Below are 14003 nucleotides of genomic sequence, written 5' to 3' on the forward strand. Positions count from 1 at the left end.
GAGATGTTTGTTTAGTGACTTCAATGTCCCACACATTTGTTTGAAGTGGTCAGAGTGACGTCATCATTCTGTAAATGTCTGATTAAAACCTTTTTATTTCATTTTTTAAAAAACAATTTTGAAAACAGGAAGTTCATAAACAGTTAATATTCAAGTCCCCGGCCCTGATTGGACGATACAGTTTGCTGTCACACGTCCGTCACATGCGTCAATCAAAAGTTGAGTTCTCCCCAACTAAAGGAGGCCTCAGTTGATTGGCTCGTAGGCAGATGACGGGGGCGCGGTCATCTTGCGTACACAGACGCAGACTCCGCCCAGCAGCAAGAGGATCATGGGAGTTCCCAAGCCGACCGCCATGATGGCGAGAACCAATGGGGAGAAAGAGTCGAGCGGAGGAGAGCCGACACCCACCAGCAGCGTCCTGACAGAGAAGCCACCAGAGAAGAAGAAGACCTTATATTTTCCCCATTGAAACATTTGGAATTTAACAGAAAGTGAAGAGCGCAGTACCAGCTGAGGAACCGGGTGGCGTTGTAGAATGGCTCTCCGGCCATCCCGAAGGTCATATTGAGGCCGAAGGTTTCCCGTCTGGCTCCGTAGAAAGCCTGGATCAGACCGGAGGCCGAAGCCGCCGCGGACCCGTTCAGCAGCGTCGGAGCCGAGTGCCGACACGGCGTGGCGTCTTCCAGGGTCGGACTGGAGCGCCGGAACGCCACAGGCTTCCACTGAACGAATACCGAATCCCCCGAGCTGTCAGAAGACGACAGCCACTGAGACACCTGGTGGACAGACGGGGGACAAAGGCGGGACAAAGACCTCATCAGGACGCCGCTGCAGCTTCTGTTCGGATGAGCCCATTTCTTCTTACTGATTAAAACATGCAGGCAAAGTTTAGAAATATAATAAGAAGTCTTAGAACTTTGATGGTGAAGGATTATTGTGCTGTTGCGTCATGTAGTCGTCGTCACGGAGACCAGCAGAGTTTGAATGACAGTTCAGGTTTGAAAGCTAGAATTCTTTGACTTTAGTTTATCTCTTTCATAAAACGTATGGATTTGACTTTGTCCTGCACTGAACTTAAACTCCGTTACCTGAAATATCGACGGCATGAATTCGTCATCGATGGAACGAAGAACATTCACTTTGTCCAGAGGATAAGCTCCGCCCACTGCCTGCAGCTCCAGTGAGAACCTGGAGCGAGTCGCCCTAGGCAACACACCTTCAAGCCACACCCGCAACTGGGAGGAGTCTGCATTGTGGAGGAGGCGGGGCCATGCCTGACCACGCCCCATCGCGTCAAATGCTGAGAACTGAAAAGACCAAAGAAGGAACAAATGATTAAAGACAAAACTGAACTTGAGCAAAGCTTCATCATCACCTGCTACAGAAAGGGTCATGACCACACACACACACACACACACACACACACACACACACACACACACACACACACACACACACACACACACACACACACACACACACACACACACACACACACACACACACACACACACACTAAAGAAACTAAAGTTCAGAGGTGAAACGTGGTGCTGACATGTCGGCTTGACCTCTGACCTGCAGGCACAGCGAGCCGTTAATGAAGCTCGGCGAATCGTCTGAACCGCAGAGCAAAGCCGACTCCCCCGTCAGGTTGACAGCAGACCAGACCAAACTCTGCAGCTCCACGGGCGGGAAAAGACGCTCGGGGACCGCCGTGTCGTTGACATCGTCAAACTCCCAAAGCTGAGAGAAAAACAGAGACTTGAGTCTTTTTCTTTCCATTAAAAAGGAGAAACATTTGTTTCAGAGGTGGAAGACGAGCGCCGTCTCACTCTGCTGAACACGAGGCCGCTGCTGGACACCACACTGCTCTCTGGCTCCACCCTCAGGCTGCCGCTGACATTTCGGTTCAGGAAATGGTCCCAGTCGACCTGCGGACGACACGATGAACGCCAAGCATGTTCAGAGTCTCGTCGGTCATGTTAGTATTTTCTGGTGTTTCACCACACTGAACCCATCAGGCCACGCCCCCACATTGATCATGCTCTCCTGTGATTGGTTACCAAATTCATGTTGTCATGGCATATGAGATGAGCTGGCACAATAATAATAATAATAATAATAATAAATATTTAGTTGAGTCCATATATAAATTTGATGTTTTTCAGATTTTACATTAATTTGATTATTTTTAATCAGGACACTCGTTGCTGCAGTGAACATCAACACAACACCGTCATTTAGATATTAAATATTAAAATGTGCAACTTTCTGTTAGCAAATGATTCATCCATGTTTCATCCTCCAGCCAGAGGAGGCAGTGCCCTCTGCTGGACGGAGTCTCAGGCTGTTCAGATGTTTCAAACTCTACAGGAAGTTCATTCCCCCCTCTTCCTGTCAGCAGACCTCATAGATTGTTAAGTGATTTGCTTTATTGGAATATCTTGTTTAAATTTTTTCAATCTTCAATTCTTTCTTTCAGTGATTTGTGTTTGTGAGGATGAACGGACGGACCTGCAGCACCGAGGCGTTGGTGTCGGTGTGGACCAGCAGAAGTGTCGGCGCCCCCAGGTTGCAAAACAGGAAGTGAAGCGTATCGTTGTGGCCCAGCGCCCGGACGTGCAACAGACCCACATCATGGTGGGGCACGGAGGTGTTCAGCCCAGGATTCAACTGGAAGGAGAGCTGGGGGAGGGAGGGAGGGGTCAAAGGTCAGGGACCCAGCAGCTGATTCCTGATTGGGTTGCAGACTTGGATCAGTGAGAAATTGATTGACTGAATTATTATAATAAACAGATTTATCTTATTTTGTCAGAACAAAAACGTGTTTTTATACTAATAAAGCTGGCAGAAAGAAGAATTACACTTTTTGTATTAATGTAATTATAAAATGTAAAATGCAGTTTTATACATTTATTATTGCCCAATCTTTTTTAAATGTTAATACTTTGCAATTATATTTATTAAATTAATTATTATTTAATCTTACTTGCATCTGTGTAAGATTAACGCTCAAATCAATTAAGTTCGATTTGTTGAAGGTTTGTTTTTACTGTTCAACTTCTCTATTCTGCTCAATTTGATTCGTTTTGGAAACGAATGTAACGACCACGTGATTTACATTATACTAAGTGAATAAATTCTAGAATCACGACATCGATTCCTAATTTAAAGCTCCGTGGTTTATCACTTAAATGTGTGTGTATAAATGTTTCGTCGTTATTGTTGATACAAAACTAAATCATGTTCTTTTTTAAATGTCATTCTGAGCGCGAGCCTCTTTTCTCACCTTTCTTTGGTGTTTCTCTGCTCCGCTGGATGGAAAACCAAAAGTAGAAAACAAAAACATTAAAGAAAAATAAGGAATAAGTGAAAAAGTGGAGCACGACTTCAGCGTCTCAGTCGCCGCCATCTTTGTTATGACCGACAGCGTCATGTGACAAGTTAACAATGTCAGCTGACTTCATTTGCCACGCCTCCTGTGCTTGTCAGCCAATCACAGGAACGCAACGCTTTACTTTGATTAGGTTGAACAAGCACTTTCTAAATGAACCAATACTTATTATTGCTTATCTAATTGAAGAAATAAATCTTGTTTCTTGCTGTATTTTTGTGGTTTGCTGAATTCATGTAGTTGTCTTTTTCTTTATTCATTTATTTTAAATATTTGTACTTGCACTCAATTTCATTGGGATATGAAATGATCTCAAATTGAGACTTAACTGTTACACACATTGTGTTTCAGTAAGATTAGAAACATCAGTGTCCCAGCTGTTAGGTTACAACAGATTTCAGTTTGGTTTGTTTCCCCCGATGTTTGTTTGGCAGAAATGAGGAAAAAAGTTTTAATCTTTCTGGATTATCAACAAAATGTGTCAAGTTCATAAAATACACGATAAAACTAAGAGCAGAGGACAAACTGCAACACCGGCACGTCTGTCAGAAGATGAATGTTCTGCTCCTTCATCACTGCCATAAGGAGCTATGATGTGGGAGCGCCAGTCAGTGTGCAACCCCTCCCTCCAAAACATGACACAAACATGAACCAGGGTCTGGATCAGCCCATCATCCACTTCCCTAAGGTCTGACCCACGTGTGACGAGCAGATGTTGCACACTTCGTCATGGTGCCTCACATTACTGCTGCAAAGGTTCATGTCACCGTTTTCTTCAACCAATCAGACCAAGTCCTGTTCTGCTGCATCAGTTTCAGGCATGTGTCTCACCTACCGTGTGCTGGCATGTCTACATAAAATGGACATGTGTTTTTGCTTCTTCAGGTCAATCTGCCACATTTACACCAATGACAACAATCTGTGCTCTGTTCCTGTCAAATCAATCTAAAGCCTCTGCTACCATCTAGTGGTAACTGAGGGTAACCACAGAAGCAGTCTCACTTATCTATGCTCCAAAAGTGATCATTTCATTGCAATATCTGAAAAACCTTGATCCAGAGCCTCAAATTCTACTTTCAATTAAAACACACACACACACAACTTTAACTTTAACTTCTGGAATTTTATTGAACTATTAGGTTGCAGTGACGTGGCCCCAACACACACACATAAACAGAAGAAACCAAATGCACAAACACAGTGGGGCGGGTCTTGGGTCTTTACTCAGCTCCGCCTCCTCCCATCTGCTCCCCGCTTTCCTTCTTCTTATGACCTGAAACGATGTCATCGATACGCAGCAACAAGATGGCCGTCTGATGGGGAAGAGCAGTGAACAGAAGCACAATCACAGAACAGAACCAAAATCAATTCATCCTACAGACAGACACACAGGCAGTTGTCTCACCTCCACAGCAGTCTTGTATGTCTGAGCTTTGACAGCCAGTGGCTCCCAGATTCCCAGAGTGGTCATGTCAGACAGACAACCTGTTTCACCATCTACACCCCAGGACACACTGTTCTCCTGAGTGTGTTTGGCCTACACACACACACACACACACACACAGAAAGAGATGGTTAAACTGAGTAGCTTCTAGTTCCTGTTGCTCGTCCAGCCGTTCCTGGAGGAGGAATCTCTCTGCTGAGGTTCAGGGTTCCTCCTGGTCTTCCCAGAGAGCTTTGGGTCGGCCCGTCACATAATGTAATGATGTCATACCCTAAGTGATGTCAGCACTCGGATGGTGGAGGCGCCGCAGTTCTGGATCAAGGTCCGGGGGACGACCTCCAAGGCCTGGGCGACAGCACGGTAGGGCCACTGTTCGATTCCCGTCATGGAGCGTGAACGCTCAGTCAGACGCTTGGACACCGCCATCTCCACGGCTCCGCCCCCCGGCAGCAGGAAGGGATCCAGCAGAACGTTCCTACACACCTGCATGGCATCCTGAAGGTTCCTCTCCACCTCCTAAACAGGAAATGAGGGACCACATCAATAACTGCTGACATGTCGGAGGGTTTAGAATGGTGAGGAAGAGGAGTCAGCCTCACCGCCAGGATCTCCTTGCTGGCTCCTCTCAGCAGAATCGTGCAGGCTTTAGGGTCTTTGCACTCGGTGACGAAGGCAAAGTACTCATCACCAATCTTCTTCACCTCAAACAGCCCGGCGCCAGTACCAATGTCTTCCTCACGCAGCTCATCAGTACGACTCACAATACGAGCACCGCATGCCCTGGGGGAGAGAGACAGAGAGGGAGGGAGAAAGAGAGACAAAGAGGGAGGGAGAGAGGGAGGGGGTTAGTTGCTGTGTTGGTTGAGGTAGACTTGGACTCTGAGATCTGATTGGCTGCTGTGTTACCTAGCGATGCGGTTGTTGTCGGTCTTCCTGACACGGCGGATGGCAGTGATGTTTGCCTTCACCAGGTAGTGTTGAGCCAAATCTGAGGGGGAGAACTTCCTGTTTACATGAATATACAACAAACACACCCCTTCATTAAACCCCGCCCCCTCATTATACCCCGCCCCCTCACCAGAGATCCCTTTCTCAGTGAACACCAGGTCTGGCTTCAGCCTGATGATGTCTTCACAGATCTGCTGGATGTACTCTTCCTCCATCTGAAGGATCCTGGCAAAGTCTTCCTCCTTACTGATCTCAATGTCCGTCTGCGCACACACACACACACACCGGCGCAAGTTAGCACGCGCGCAGGCACACACATATTACAACGACTAGTGTGTGTGTGTGTGTGTGTGTGTGTGTGTGTGTGTGTGTGTGTGTGTGTGTGTGTGTGTGTGTGTGTGTGTGTGTGTGTGTGTGTGTGTGTGTGTGTGTGTGTGTGTGTGTGTGTACCTGGCTCTCCCCTTTCTTGTACTCCAGTGAACAGTCCAGCAGGAGGATCCTGGGCTCTTTGATCATTCGCCTCATCCTCGGGTGAGTCACGTCTTTATTCACCATCACTCCACGCAACACACACGAGTCCTCAATGATTCCCCCAGGGACCTACACACACACATGCACTGTTACTCTAAATGACAAAGACCAGGCACGTTTTGGAGTGGTTGCCATGGTCACAGTGCTCCTGGTACCTTTTCCACCTTGGCGTACTTCTTGATGTCGATCTCTTTGCGTCCGTTTTCCTCCAGCTCGACGGTGCGGACGGCGTCCAGGGCGATGCTGCACGCCATCTCAGACCAGCGGCTCAGAGCTTTGGTGTTGATGGCTGAGTGGACGATCTTCAGCATCATGGAGCGGTCCGACGTGTCCACGGGGGCGCTGGAGGCGGGGTCAGACATTAACCCTGCATCCTGCCTGCAGCCACACCTTCTGCTTTGTGTGTGTGTGTGCGCGTGTACCTGATCTCCTTCAGGGTCTCCAGCATGTCCTCCAGAGCCTGTCTGTACGCACTGATGATGACAGTCGGATGCATCTGCTGCTCCAGGAACTGCTCAGCTACAGAGAGCATCTCACCAGCTATACACACACACACACACACTAAGTCAAGTGGATCTGACCTCACACAGTATGAAACTGAACAAACTGAAGCGGTCATTTAAGGAAAATGATTACAATTTACAATCAATTGTCCAAAGTGAATGAATATAATCAAAAACATACACAAACCTCCCTGTGTGTGTTAGGGTTCCATGTGACCTTTGCATTGTGCAGCAGGAGTAATTAAACGTTATGTTTATCTTATGTCCTGCTTACACACTCAAAACACACACACATACACACACCTTACCCAGGATGATGACTGAGGTGGTCCCATCTCCCACCTCTTCATCCTGCGTACGACTGATCTCAATCATGGATTTGGCCGCAGGATGCTGAACCTGGATCTGTTACCATGGAGACAAGCAAGGGTCAGGCCTCATAACGCTGCTTACTACCGCATCACTTCAACATGACTTCCTGTTTTAGGAGGAAACTGTGGTCTCACCTCTCTTAGGATGGCGTTACCATCGTTAGTCATCACAATCCCTCCCATGGGGTCGAGCAGCATCTACACACACATACACACAGTAGGGTGGTTTGTATGAATGATGCAGACATTCAGAGCTTGGGGTCAGTGTGTTTTTGTTCTTACCTTCATCATGGCCCGAGGGCCGAGGCAGGTCCTGATCACATCTGCTATAGTCTGACACACACAGACAGAGATTAACATATGGACATTGTGTGTAAGGGCTCTATGCTGACTTCATGTGATTGGGCTCATTAGATACATGAAGAATCTTTCATTTCCAAAACAAATCTGTTATTTCGATGGACTTCCTCCCTCAGATCTGTGAGAGGAGAGACACTGAGCTCAGTGTAATAAAACATCCCACATTTGATCAAATGGCTAGGGGTTCACAGAATGTGGAGCTTAAACACTTAACACTGCCATATATGACTTTAGTCTGGTTTATAAAGTCAAGGCCCTGCTGGAACAGACATCCATCTCAGCAAAAAAAGGCTTAGTACTCGTTAGCCAGCAGCCATTTTCCATCCACACACACACAACTATGAAATACTTCATTTGTTTGGATTGACCCAAAAGGATGATGTCATGTTACTATGTTAGGGTCTGCTATGGACGCAGTTCTTCTTCTACTCACCTTGGCTGCGTTGATGTTTCCAGTCTGGACTTTGCGTCCAGATTCTCTCTTAATGTTTTGGTCTGAAAGGAGAGAAGCAGGAAGTCAGCAAAAAACGCCACATTCAGACACTTAATGACGTTTCACCTTATATGGCATGAACGGTTTGAGAATATGTCTTTCATCTGTCTGCTGATGTCTGAAAGTGTCTGCTGATGTCTGAAAGACATTTGGACCTTAGTGGGGTTTATCTTTACAGTCAAAATAGCTCCAATGCCTCTCATAACGTGCGTGCATCGTTCCAGCAGACAAGAGGATCAAAGCTAGCAGCGCTAACCGGCTAGCACATAGCAACCTGAACATGCTGACTAATGTACATGCAGTTAGCTTAGCCTAGCCTAGCTTAGCTAATATCCGCCCAGGGCCTCCCTCATTGTCTGTTAGCGCTACAGCCTCATTCCAGCGAGCACCGAGCTAACTAGCCGGGTTAGCATGCTAGCCGCCTTAGAGCGTGCGGTCACTAGGGCGGAGCACACGCGCGAGCGATGCTAACAGCCAACGGCCATTTAACGGAGCAGAAAGAGGCGCCGGGAGAAAGCAACGCCGCAGCACGAAGACGAGAGTCAGCGGGCGACATTTCGCTTCTTTCCTTTCGGTACTTACTGAGCACGAGTACCTGCTGGCCCATCATCCTGACGGCGTCTGGAAGCTTCTGCGAGGCACGAGGAGGGAGGAGTCAAAGAGGAGGGGCTAAGTGGAGCCGCGAGCCTGAGACGTTAGCGTTGATTGACGAGCACGCGCGCGACTGTCGCACCGGAAAGTTTCACCGAAATGAAGCTCATACACAACAGCAGGAAGTGATGCGAGTGAAGACGTAAACACAGGTTCACTATAAATGATTTAATTATTGGGTTAAGCCGGACAGTCTGAGGCTCAGAGCAACCAGTAAACACAAATATCTCACGAGGTACAAAAGGCTTCAACAAATAAAAATACATATTAGCGTTAAACTACAAACATCCATGAGTAAATGTGCATCACATGAATAAGTACAAATGAAAATAAATAAACAGTAAAGTGAGCAGGACACCAACAAAGTGTCAAAGTGAGACTCCAGTGATTTAATAATCATCTCTTCACCTCTGCCCTCTGTGTGTTCCTCTGTCTGTGTGTAGATGTTCTTCTCCTCTTCAGGTCTGTAGGTCTCTAATGAACCCTTATGGATCCATGTGGTTGTTTCTTCTTCTACAGCACAAAGATAGAAGTTCTGCCCTCCACAATAAAAGCTCGGCATCTCTCCTGGATTCACTCAGTGAGCTGTGTGATGATGTAATGAGGCTCCTCACATCTATGTTGTTCTTCTTCCACTGTTTGTTCTCACGACAGCCAGCATGTTTATCTGCTCTACTTCCTCTCAGCTGCTTCATCACACCAGCTGCAGACTGAGGAGAAGGACCCGGTAGTTACTATATGATAGAGATCCATGACAACATACAGAGGGTTCAGGGTCAAAGGTCAGAGGTCAACATATTAGTCTGTAACTAAGCTTCTGTCTTCATGTAGAGGAGCTTTAGAGGCTCTAACACGTGTTCATGGATCCATAAGGGTCCATCAGAGACCTACAGACCTGAAGAGAAGCACAAATAAATAATACAACTTGTGTTGTGCTTCAAACATAACCACACTTGACCACAGCCTCCAGTGGCCTGTAGGTGGCGCTGTATCTGATGAACCACAGAGAGCAGATCTTAATATCTTCCAGGTGGGGGCGCTGTGATGAAGATCAGAGCTCAACCTTCACGCCGCTGATCACAAGCGGGTGAGTCGCCTCCCGCTTCAGGAACTTCAGAAAGTCTTTGACTTCTCGACCTCCCTGAGATTCAAACAAACAAACCACATTTATAGTCCTCACAGGATGAACCCCGTCTACTCAACAACAGCTCACAGTGTGTGTGTGTGTTGTGTTACCTCATATCGTATTGGCTCATCCTTTTTACCTGCCAGAGCAAAGTAGATGGTTGGATACCTGAGAGACAGAGACAGACAGAGAGACAGAGAGAAAGACAGACAGAGAGAGATAGAGAGACGGACAAAGACAGAGAGAGAGAGCAAACTTCTGTCAGTGACTTATAGCATTGTAAGATAGACACTGTCCACACACACACCACCCTGTCTCACTCCCCTCTAACTCCCGTGTCTCACTACCCATTAAAGTGTCTCTCTCCTTCTGTCTCACCCTTGTACATCATAACCCAGTGGGATGTCATTGTCCACAGCGTTCATCTTAGCAATGACAATGTAAGGATCAGCATACAGCTGAAATGGAGACAGACAGACAGACAGACAGACAGAGAGTGGGAGAGAGAGAGACAGACAGACAGATCATTCAGATCTCATTGGCTGAGTTTATCCAACATTTGAAGACTTTCAGAACCTAAAACTAACGTCATTGTGTGAATGTGTGTGTGTGTGTGTACCGTGTCAGCCAGCTCTTTGTAGACTGGTTCAAGTTTTTTACAATGCAGACAGGATGGAGAGTAAAACTCCACGAGGACGTCTCTATCACCATCGTTAACGATGTCATCAAACGACTCAGCAACCACAAACTGACACAGAGAGAGAGAGAGAGAGAGAGAGAGAGAGAGAGAGAGAGAGAGAGAGAGAGAGAGAGAGACAGAGAGAGAGAGAGACAGAGAGAAACACACGTCACTGAAACACGCACACACACCACTGAAACACACGTCACTGACACACATGTGCACACAGACACACACCTTCACAGCATTGTTGTTTCTCTCTGGGATTGGCTCCGATTTGATGTAACGTTTGAGTCGACCTGCAAAGAAATCATCTAAGAACCTCTGCAGAGACTGACCGTCTGTCCTGTAACACACACACACACACACACACAGGCAGTAAAACAGGCTGACAAAATAAGCCGGGTTTCATTAAAGTTAGTCGGGTTTTGCCTGAATACTGACGTGAACTCCTCTCTCATGGTGAACTTGTGGCCTAGTTTGGTCCTGATGGTGATGAATGGCAGCTCTCCTCCATCGGATGTTCCCAGGCCAAAATCATCCTCCAGCTCCGACAGGAAGTCTTCCTTATTGGCTACTGAGAAGGTCAAGCCCCGCCCTGAATACTGGGATGCCACCTTCATCACCCTGGGAACAGGAGGGAAGGGGATAATTACTAGCCACGGTCTGTGTGTGTGTGTGTGTGTGTGTGTGTGTGTGTGTGTGTGTGTGCGTGTGTGTACGTGTGTGTACGTGTGTGTACCTGTTCCTCCAGTAGTTGGAACCTCGTACATTGTGCTGGTAGTCAAGATCGTAGAATGCTGTCAGCAGGTCGCGAACCCGCAACCTATCTCTGTTCTCCATGGTCATGTGAGGACACACACCGTAACTGCAGACAGAGAGACAGAGAGAGAGACAGAGAAATGATTTCATGAAGGCAAGTAAGTTACAGAGAACACACACCACACACACACACACAGTCTTACATGTGGTCTCTGATGAAGCGTCTCAAGGATCCGATGGTCAAATGGTCGGTGAAGACAACAACACTGTCCTCAAACTTATTAGCCAGTCTGGGAGGCCTGAACAGCAACACACGCCTACACACACACACACACACACACACACACACACACACACACACACACACACACACACACACACACACACACACACACACACACACACACACACACACACACACACACACACACACACACACACACACATACCAGGGTCAGAGACATAAAGAAGCAGAGGTCACTGTGGCCTTCAGGTGAAAGGTCAGTACTCACTCTGTGGTTGCTCCATGCTCCGCCCCCATCCTCAGCTCTGTGCTGTGGGCAAACCTGAACTGCTCCCTCAGTAAACCAGCGGCCTTCAGAAACTCTGCCAGTCCAGAGCTTCTAGCACCAGAGAACACGCCTGAAAAGCAACACGCACACACACGACTCGTCACAACGCCACACGACTCGTCACAACGCCACACGACTCGTCACAACGCCACACGACTCATCACAACGCCACACGACTCGTCACAACGCCACAGGACTCATCACAACGCCACACGACTCGTCACGCCACACAGAGGGCCAGAGCGCATTCAGTGTCTCTTACCGATGATGCTGGCGTCATAGTTGTTGATGAAGGCTTTCAGGTCTTCCTCAGTCTTCAAATGAACAGAATCTGGACCAGTCTGTTTCTTCATGTAGTGATAGATACCATCTGAATACACACACACACACACACACACACACACACACACACACACACACACACACACACACACACACACACACACACACACAAGATGGAACGGTACGACAGAGGAGCTTGCGCGCACGCGTGTGTGTGTGTGTGTGTGTGTGTGTGTGTGTGTGTGTGTGTGTTGTCCTATGTTATGATTCTATGTTAAGTTTACTGAGACACTTTAAATAAAGCTGTGATCAATACTGATCAAACTGAGCATCAATCTAATCAGTATTGTTTTAGTTTGAGGCGTCTGTACGCCGGTAAAGGTCGGGTCCATCTAAATGTCCTGGCCCCGCCTCCTGGCCCCGCCTTATAAGGGGAGACCCCCTAAAGTTACATCCAGGGGATCTTGCAGGTTTTGTTGTTGTTTGCTTACCAGCTGTGCGTGGGCCGTCGTAGGGGGCGGAGTCTCTGCCATTCCTGAAGATCTTTAGTGTGGGATAACCAGAGACCCCGAAACGCCCACACGTCTCTGAGTGAGACGTACAGTCCACCTGAGAGAGAGACGGGTGAGGACAGAGAGACGGGTGAGGACAGAGAGACTCGTGACGACAGGCAGACAGGTGAGGACAGGCAGACAGGTGAGGACAGGCAGACGGGTGAGGACAGAGTGACGGGTGGGGACAGAGAGATGGGTGGGGACAGAGAGACGGGTGGGGACAGAGAGACGGGTGGGGACAGAGAGACGGGTGGGGACAGAGAGACGGGTGGGGACAGAGAGACAGGTGAGGACAGAGAGACGGGTGGGGACAGAGAGACGGGTGGGGACAGAGAGACGGGCGGGGACAGAGAGACAGGCGAGGACAGGCAGACGGGTGAGGACAGGCAGACAGGTGAGGACAGGCAGACGGGTGAGGACAGGCAGACGGGTGAGGACAGGCAGACAGGTGAGGACAGAGAGACAGGTGAGGACAGAGAGACAGGTGAGGACAGAGAGACAGGTGAGGACAGGCAGACGGGTGGGGGCAGAGAGACGGGTGGGGACAGAGAGACGAGTGAGGACAGAGAGATGGGTGGGGACAGAGAGACGGGTGGGGACAGAGAGACAGGTTAGGACAGAGAGACGGGTGGGGACAGAGAGACAGGTTAGGACAGAGAGACGGGTGAGGATGGAGAGACAGGTGTTACCTTTGCTAGCTGCACCGTTCCCTTCAGCTTGCTAGCTGCCTTCTCAAACTCTGGCGCCATTTTCTTGCAGTGGCCACACCTGAAGGAGACAGGAAGCAAAAGACAAAGGAGACAGGAAGCAGGAGGAGCGGCGATTAGATCAAAGGAGGTTGCAGCAACGCTAAAGCTGACGTCACGGTTACCATGGAGCGTAGAAGGACACCAGCATGGTCTCGTGCTCGGAGGACAGATAGTCGAAGTCCGCGTCCCCGAGCTCGAGCGCGTTCTTCCGCCCGGACACCGCAGCCAACAGAGACACCAGCGCGAGGCACACGGCGGCCGCCATGACGGCGGAGCAAAAGAAGAAAACAGAGCCGGCGTCAATGCGTTGCGTAGTAACGCATGTTTCCGGTTACATTTTCCAAAACAAAACTCCACCCAGTGAACGGCTTCGTGGAAAAAACGATACTGGCGAAAGACGTCTGAAATTCCGTCTGTTTTCAAGAGGAAACAAAATTTCGTCACAATAATGAACTCGGAGCGCGCCTGGTGTCGTTCCCAACGGTGCTCTTATTGTGATGTTCGGACTACTGTGTTTCCTTTAGCTTGTTCGCTAACTAGTCGTAGCTGTCTTCAGCGCTCTCATTGGTAAGTAGCGAGCA

The 14003-nt window shown here is 48.4% G+C and overlaps 3 protein-coding genes across 3 annotated transcripts; all 3 read right to left on the reverse strand.

Moving 5' to 3' along the window:
- Nucleotides 1-77: 77 nt before the first annotated feature.
- glmp (glycosylated lysosomal membrane protein) lies at nucleotides 78-3424 on the reverse strand. The gene is made up of 7 exons (XM_076140166.1): nucleotides 3293-3424; nucleotides 2518-2688; nucleotides 1836-1934; nucleotides 1579-1746; nucleotides 1092-1310; nucleotides 511-779; nucleotides 78-421 (listed from the first exon to the last, which is right to left on the reverse strand). The coding sequence occupies exons 1-7, from the start codon at nucleotides 3413-3415 to the stop codon at nucleotides 247-249; spliced, it is 1224 nt and encodes a 407-aa protein (XP_075996281.1). The 5' UTR covers nucleotides 3416-3424; the 3' UTR covers nucleotides 78-246.
- Nucleotides 3425-4505: 1081 nt separating this feature from the next.
- Nucleotides 4506-8739, reverse strand: cct3 (chaperonin containing TCP1, subunit 3 (gamma)). Its single transcript, XM_076140174.1, has 14 exons — nucleotides 8630-8739; nucleotides 7988-8049; nucleotides 7477-7527; nucleotides 7330-7392; nucleotides 7132-7228; nucleotides 6743-6860; nucleotides 6476-6662; nucleotides 6240-6389; nucleotides 5920-6052; nucleotides 5748-5829; nucleotides 5441-5621; nucleotides 5112-5357; nucleotides 4803-4934; nucleotides 4506-4710 (listed from the first exon to the last, which is right to left on the reverse strand). The coding sequence occupies exons 1-14, from the start codon at nucleotides 8655-8657 to the stop codon at nucleotides 4618-4620; spliced, it is 1623 nt and encodes a 540-aa protein (XP_075996289.1). The 5' UTR covers nucleotides 8658-8739; the 3' UTR covers nucleotides 4506-4617.
- Nucleotides 8740-8859: 120 nt separating this feature from the next.
- Nucleotides 8860-13992, reverse strand: LOC142990393 (protein disulfide-isomerase A3-like). The gene is made up of 13 exons (XM_076140178.1): nucleotides 13545-13992; nucleotides 13363-13441; nucleotides 12611-12728; nucleotides 12100-12207; nucleotides 11778-11907; nucleotides 11469-11582; nucleotides 11246-11371; nucleotides 10948-11130; nucleotides 10741-10849; nucleotides 10444-10572; nucleotides 10203-10282; nucleotides 9935-9992; nucleotides 8860-9839 (listed from the first exon to the last, which is right to left on the reverse strand). Exons 1-13 carry the CDS (start codon nucleotides 13685-13687, stop codon nucleotides 9750-9752), a joined length of 1467 nt encoding a protein of 488 aa, XP_075996293.1. The 5' UTR covers nucleotides 13688-13992; the 3' UTR covers nucleotides 8860-9749.
- Nucleotides 13993-14003: the final 11 nt, after the last annotated feature.

This window comes from Genypterus blacodes, unplaced genomic scaffold (genome assembly GCF_046128005.1).
Source record: "Genypterus blacodes isolate CSIRO-AG114 ecotype Tasmania unplaced genomic scaffold, CSIRO-AGI_Gbla_v1 ptg000521l_1, whole genome shotgun sequence".
NCBI lineage: Eukaryota > Metazoa > Chordata > Actinopteri > Ophidiiformes > Ophidiidae > Genypterus > Genypterus blacodes.

Bases quoted from the DNA above. Each gene is read 5' to 3' on its own strand.
- LOC142990393 (XM_076140178.1), bottom strand. From the start codon at position 13,687: ATGGCGGCCGCCGTGTGCCTCGCGCTGGTGTCTCTGTTGGCTGCGGTG. The intron at 10,850-10,947 runs GTCAGTATTCAG...TGTGTGTTACAG, and splicing joins ACCATGAGAGAGGAGTTCAC to GACAGACGGTCAGTCTCTGC. The intron at 9,840-9,934 runs GTAACACAACAC...TTTGAATCTCAG, and splicing joins ATGAGCCAATACGATATGAG to GGAGGTCGAGAAGTCAAAGA.
- cct3 (XM_076140174.1), bottom strand. From the start codon at position 8,657: ATGATGGGCCAGCAGGTACTCGTGCTCA. The intron at 6,663-6,742 runs GTACACGCGCAC...CCCCGCCTCCAG, and splicing joins GAGACCCTGAAGGAGATCAG to CGCCCCCGTGGACACGTCGG. The intron at 4,711-4,802 runs GTGAGACAACTG...CTTCCCCATCAG, and splicing joins CATACAAGACTGCTGTGGAG to ACGGCCATCTTGTTGCTGCG.
- glmp (XM_076140166.1), bottom strand. From the start codon at position 3,415: ATGGCGGCGACTGAGACGCTGAAGTCGTGCTCCACTTTTTCACTTATT. The intron at 2,689-3,292 runs GTGAGAAAAGAG...TCCCTCCCCCAG, and splicing joins CAGAGAAACACCAAAGAAAG to CTCTCCTTCCAGTTGAATCC. The intron at 1,311-1,578 runs GTCAGAGGTCAA...TGGTCTTTTCAG, and splicing joins ACGGCTCGCTGTGCCTGCAG to TTCTCAGCATTTGACGCGAT.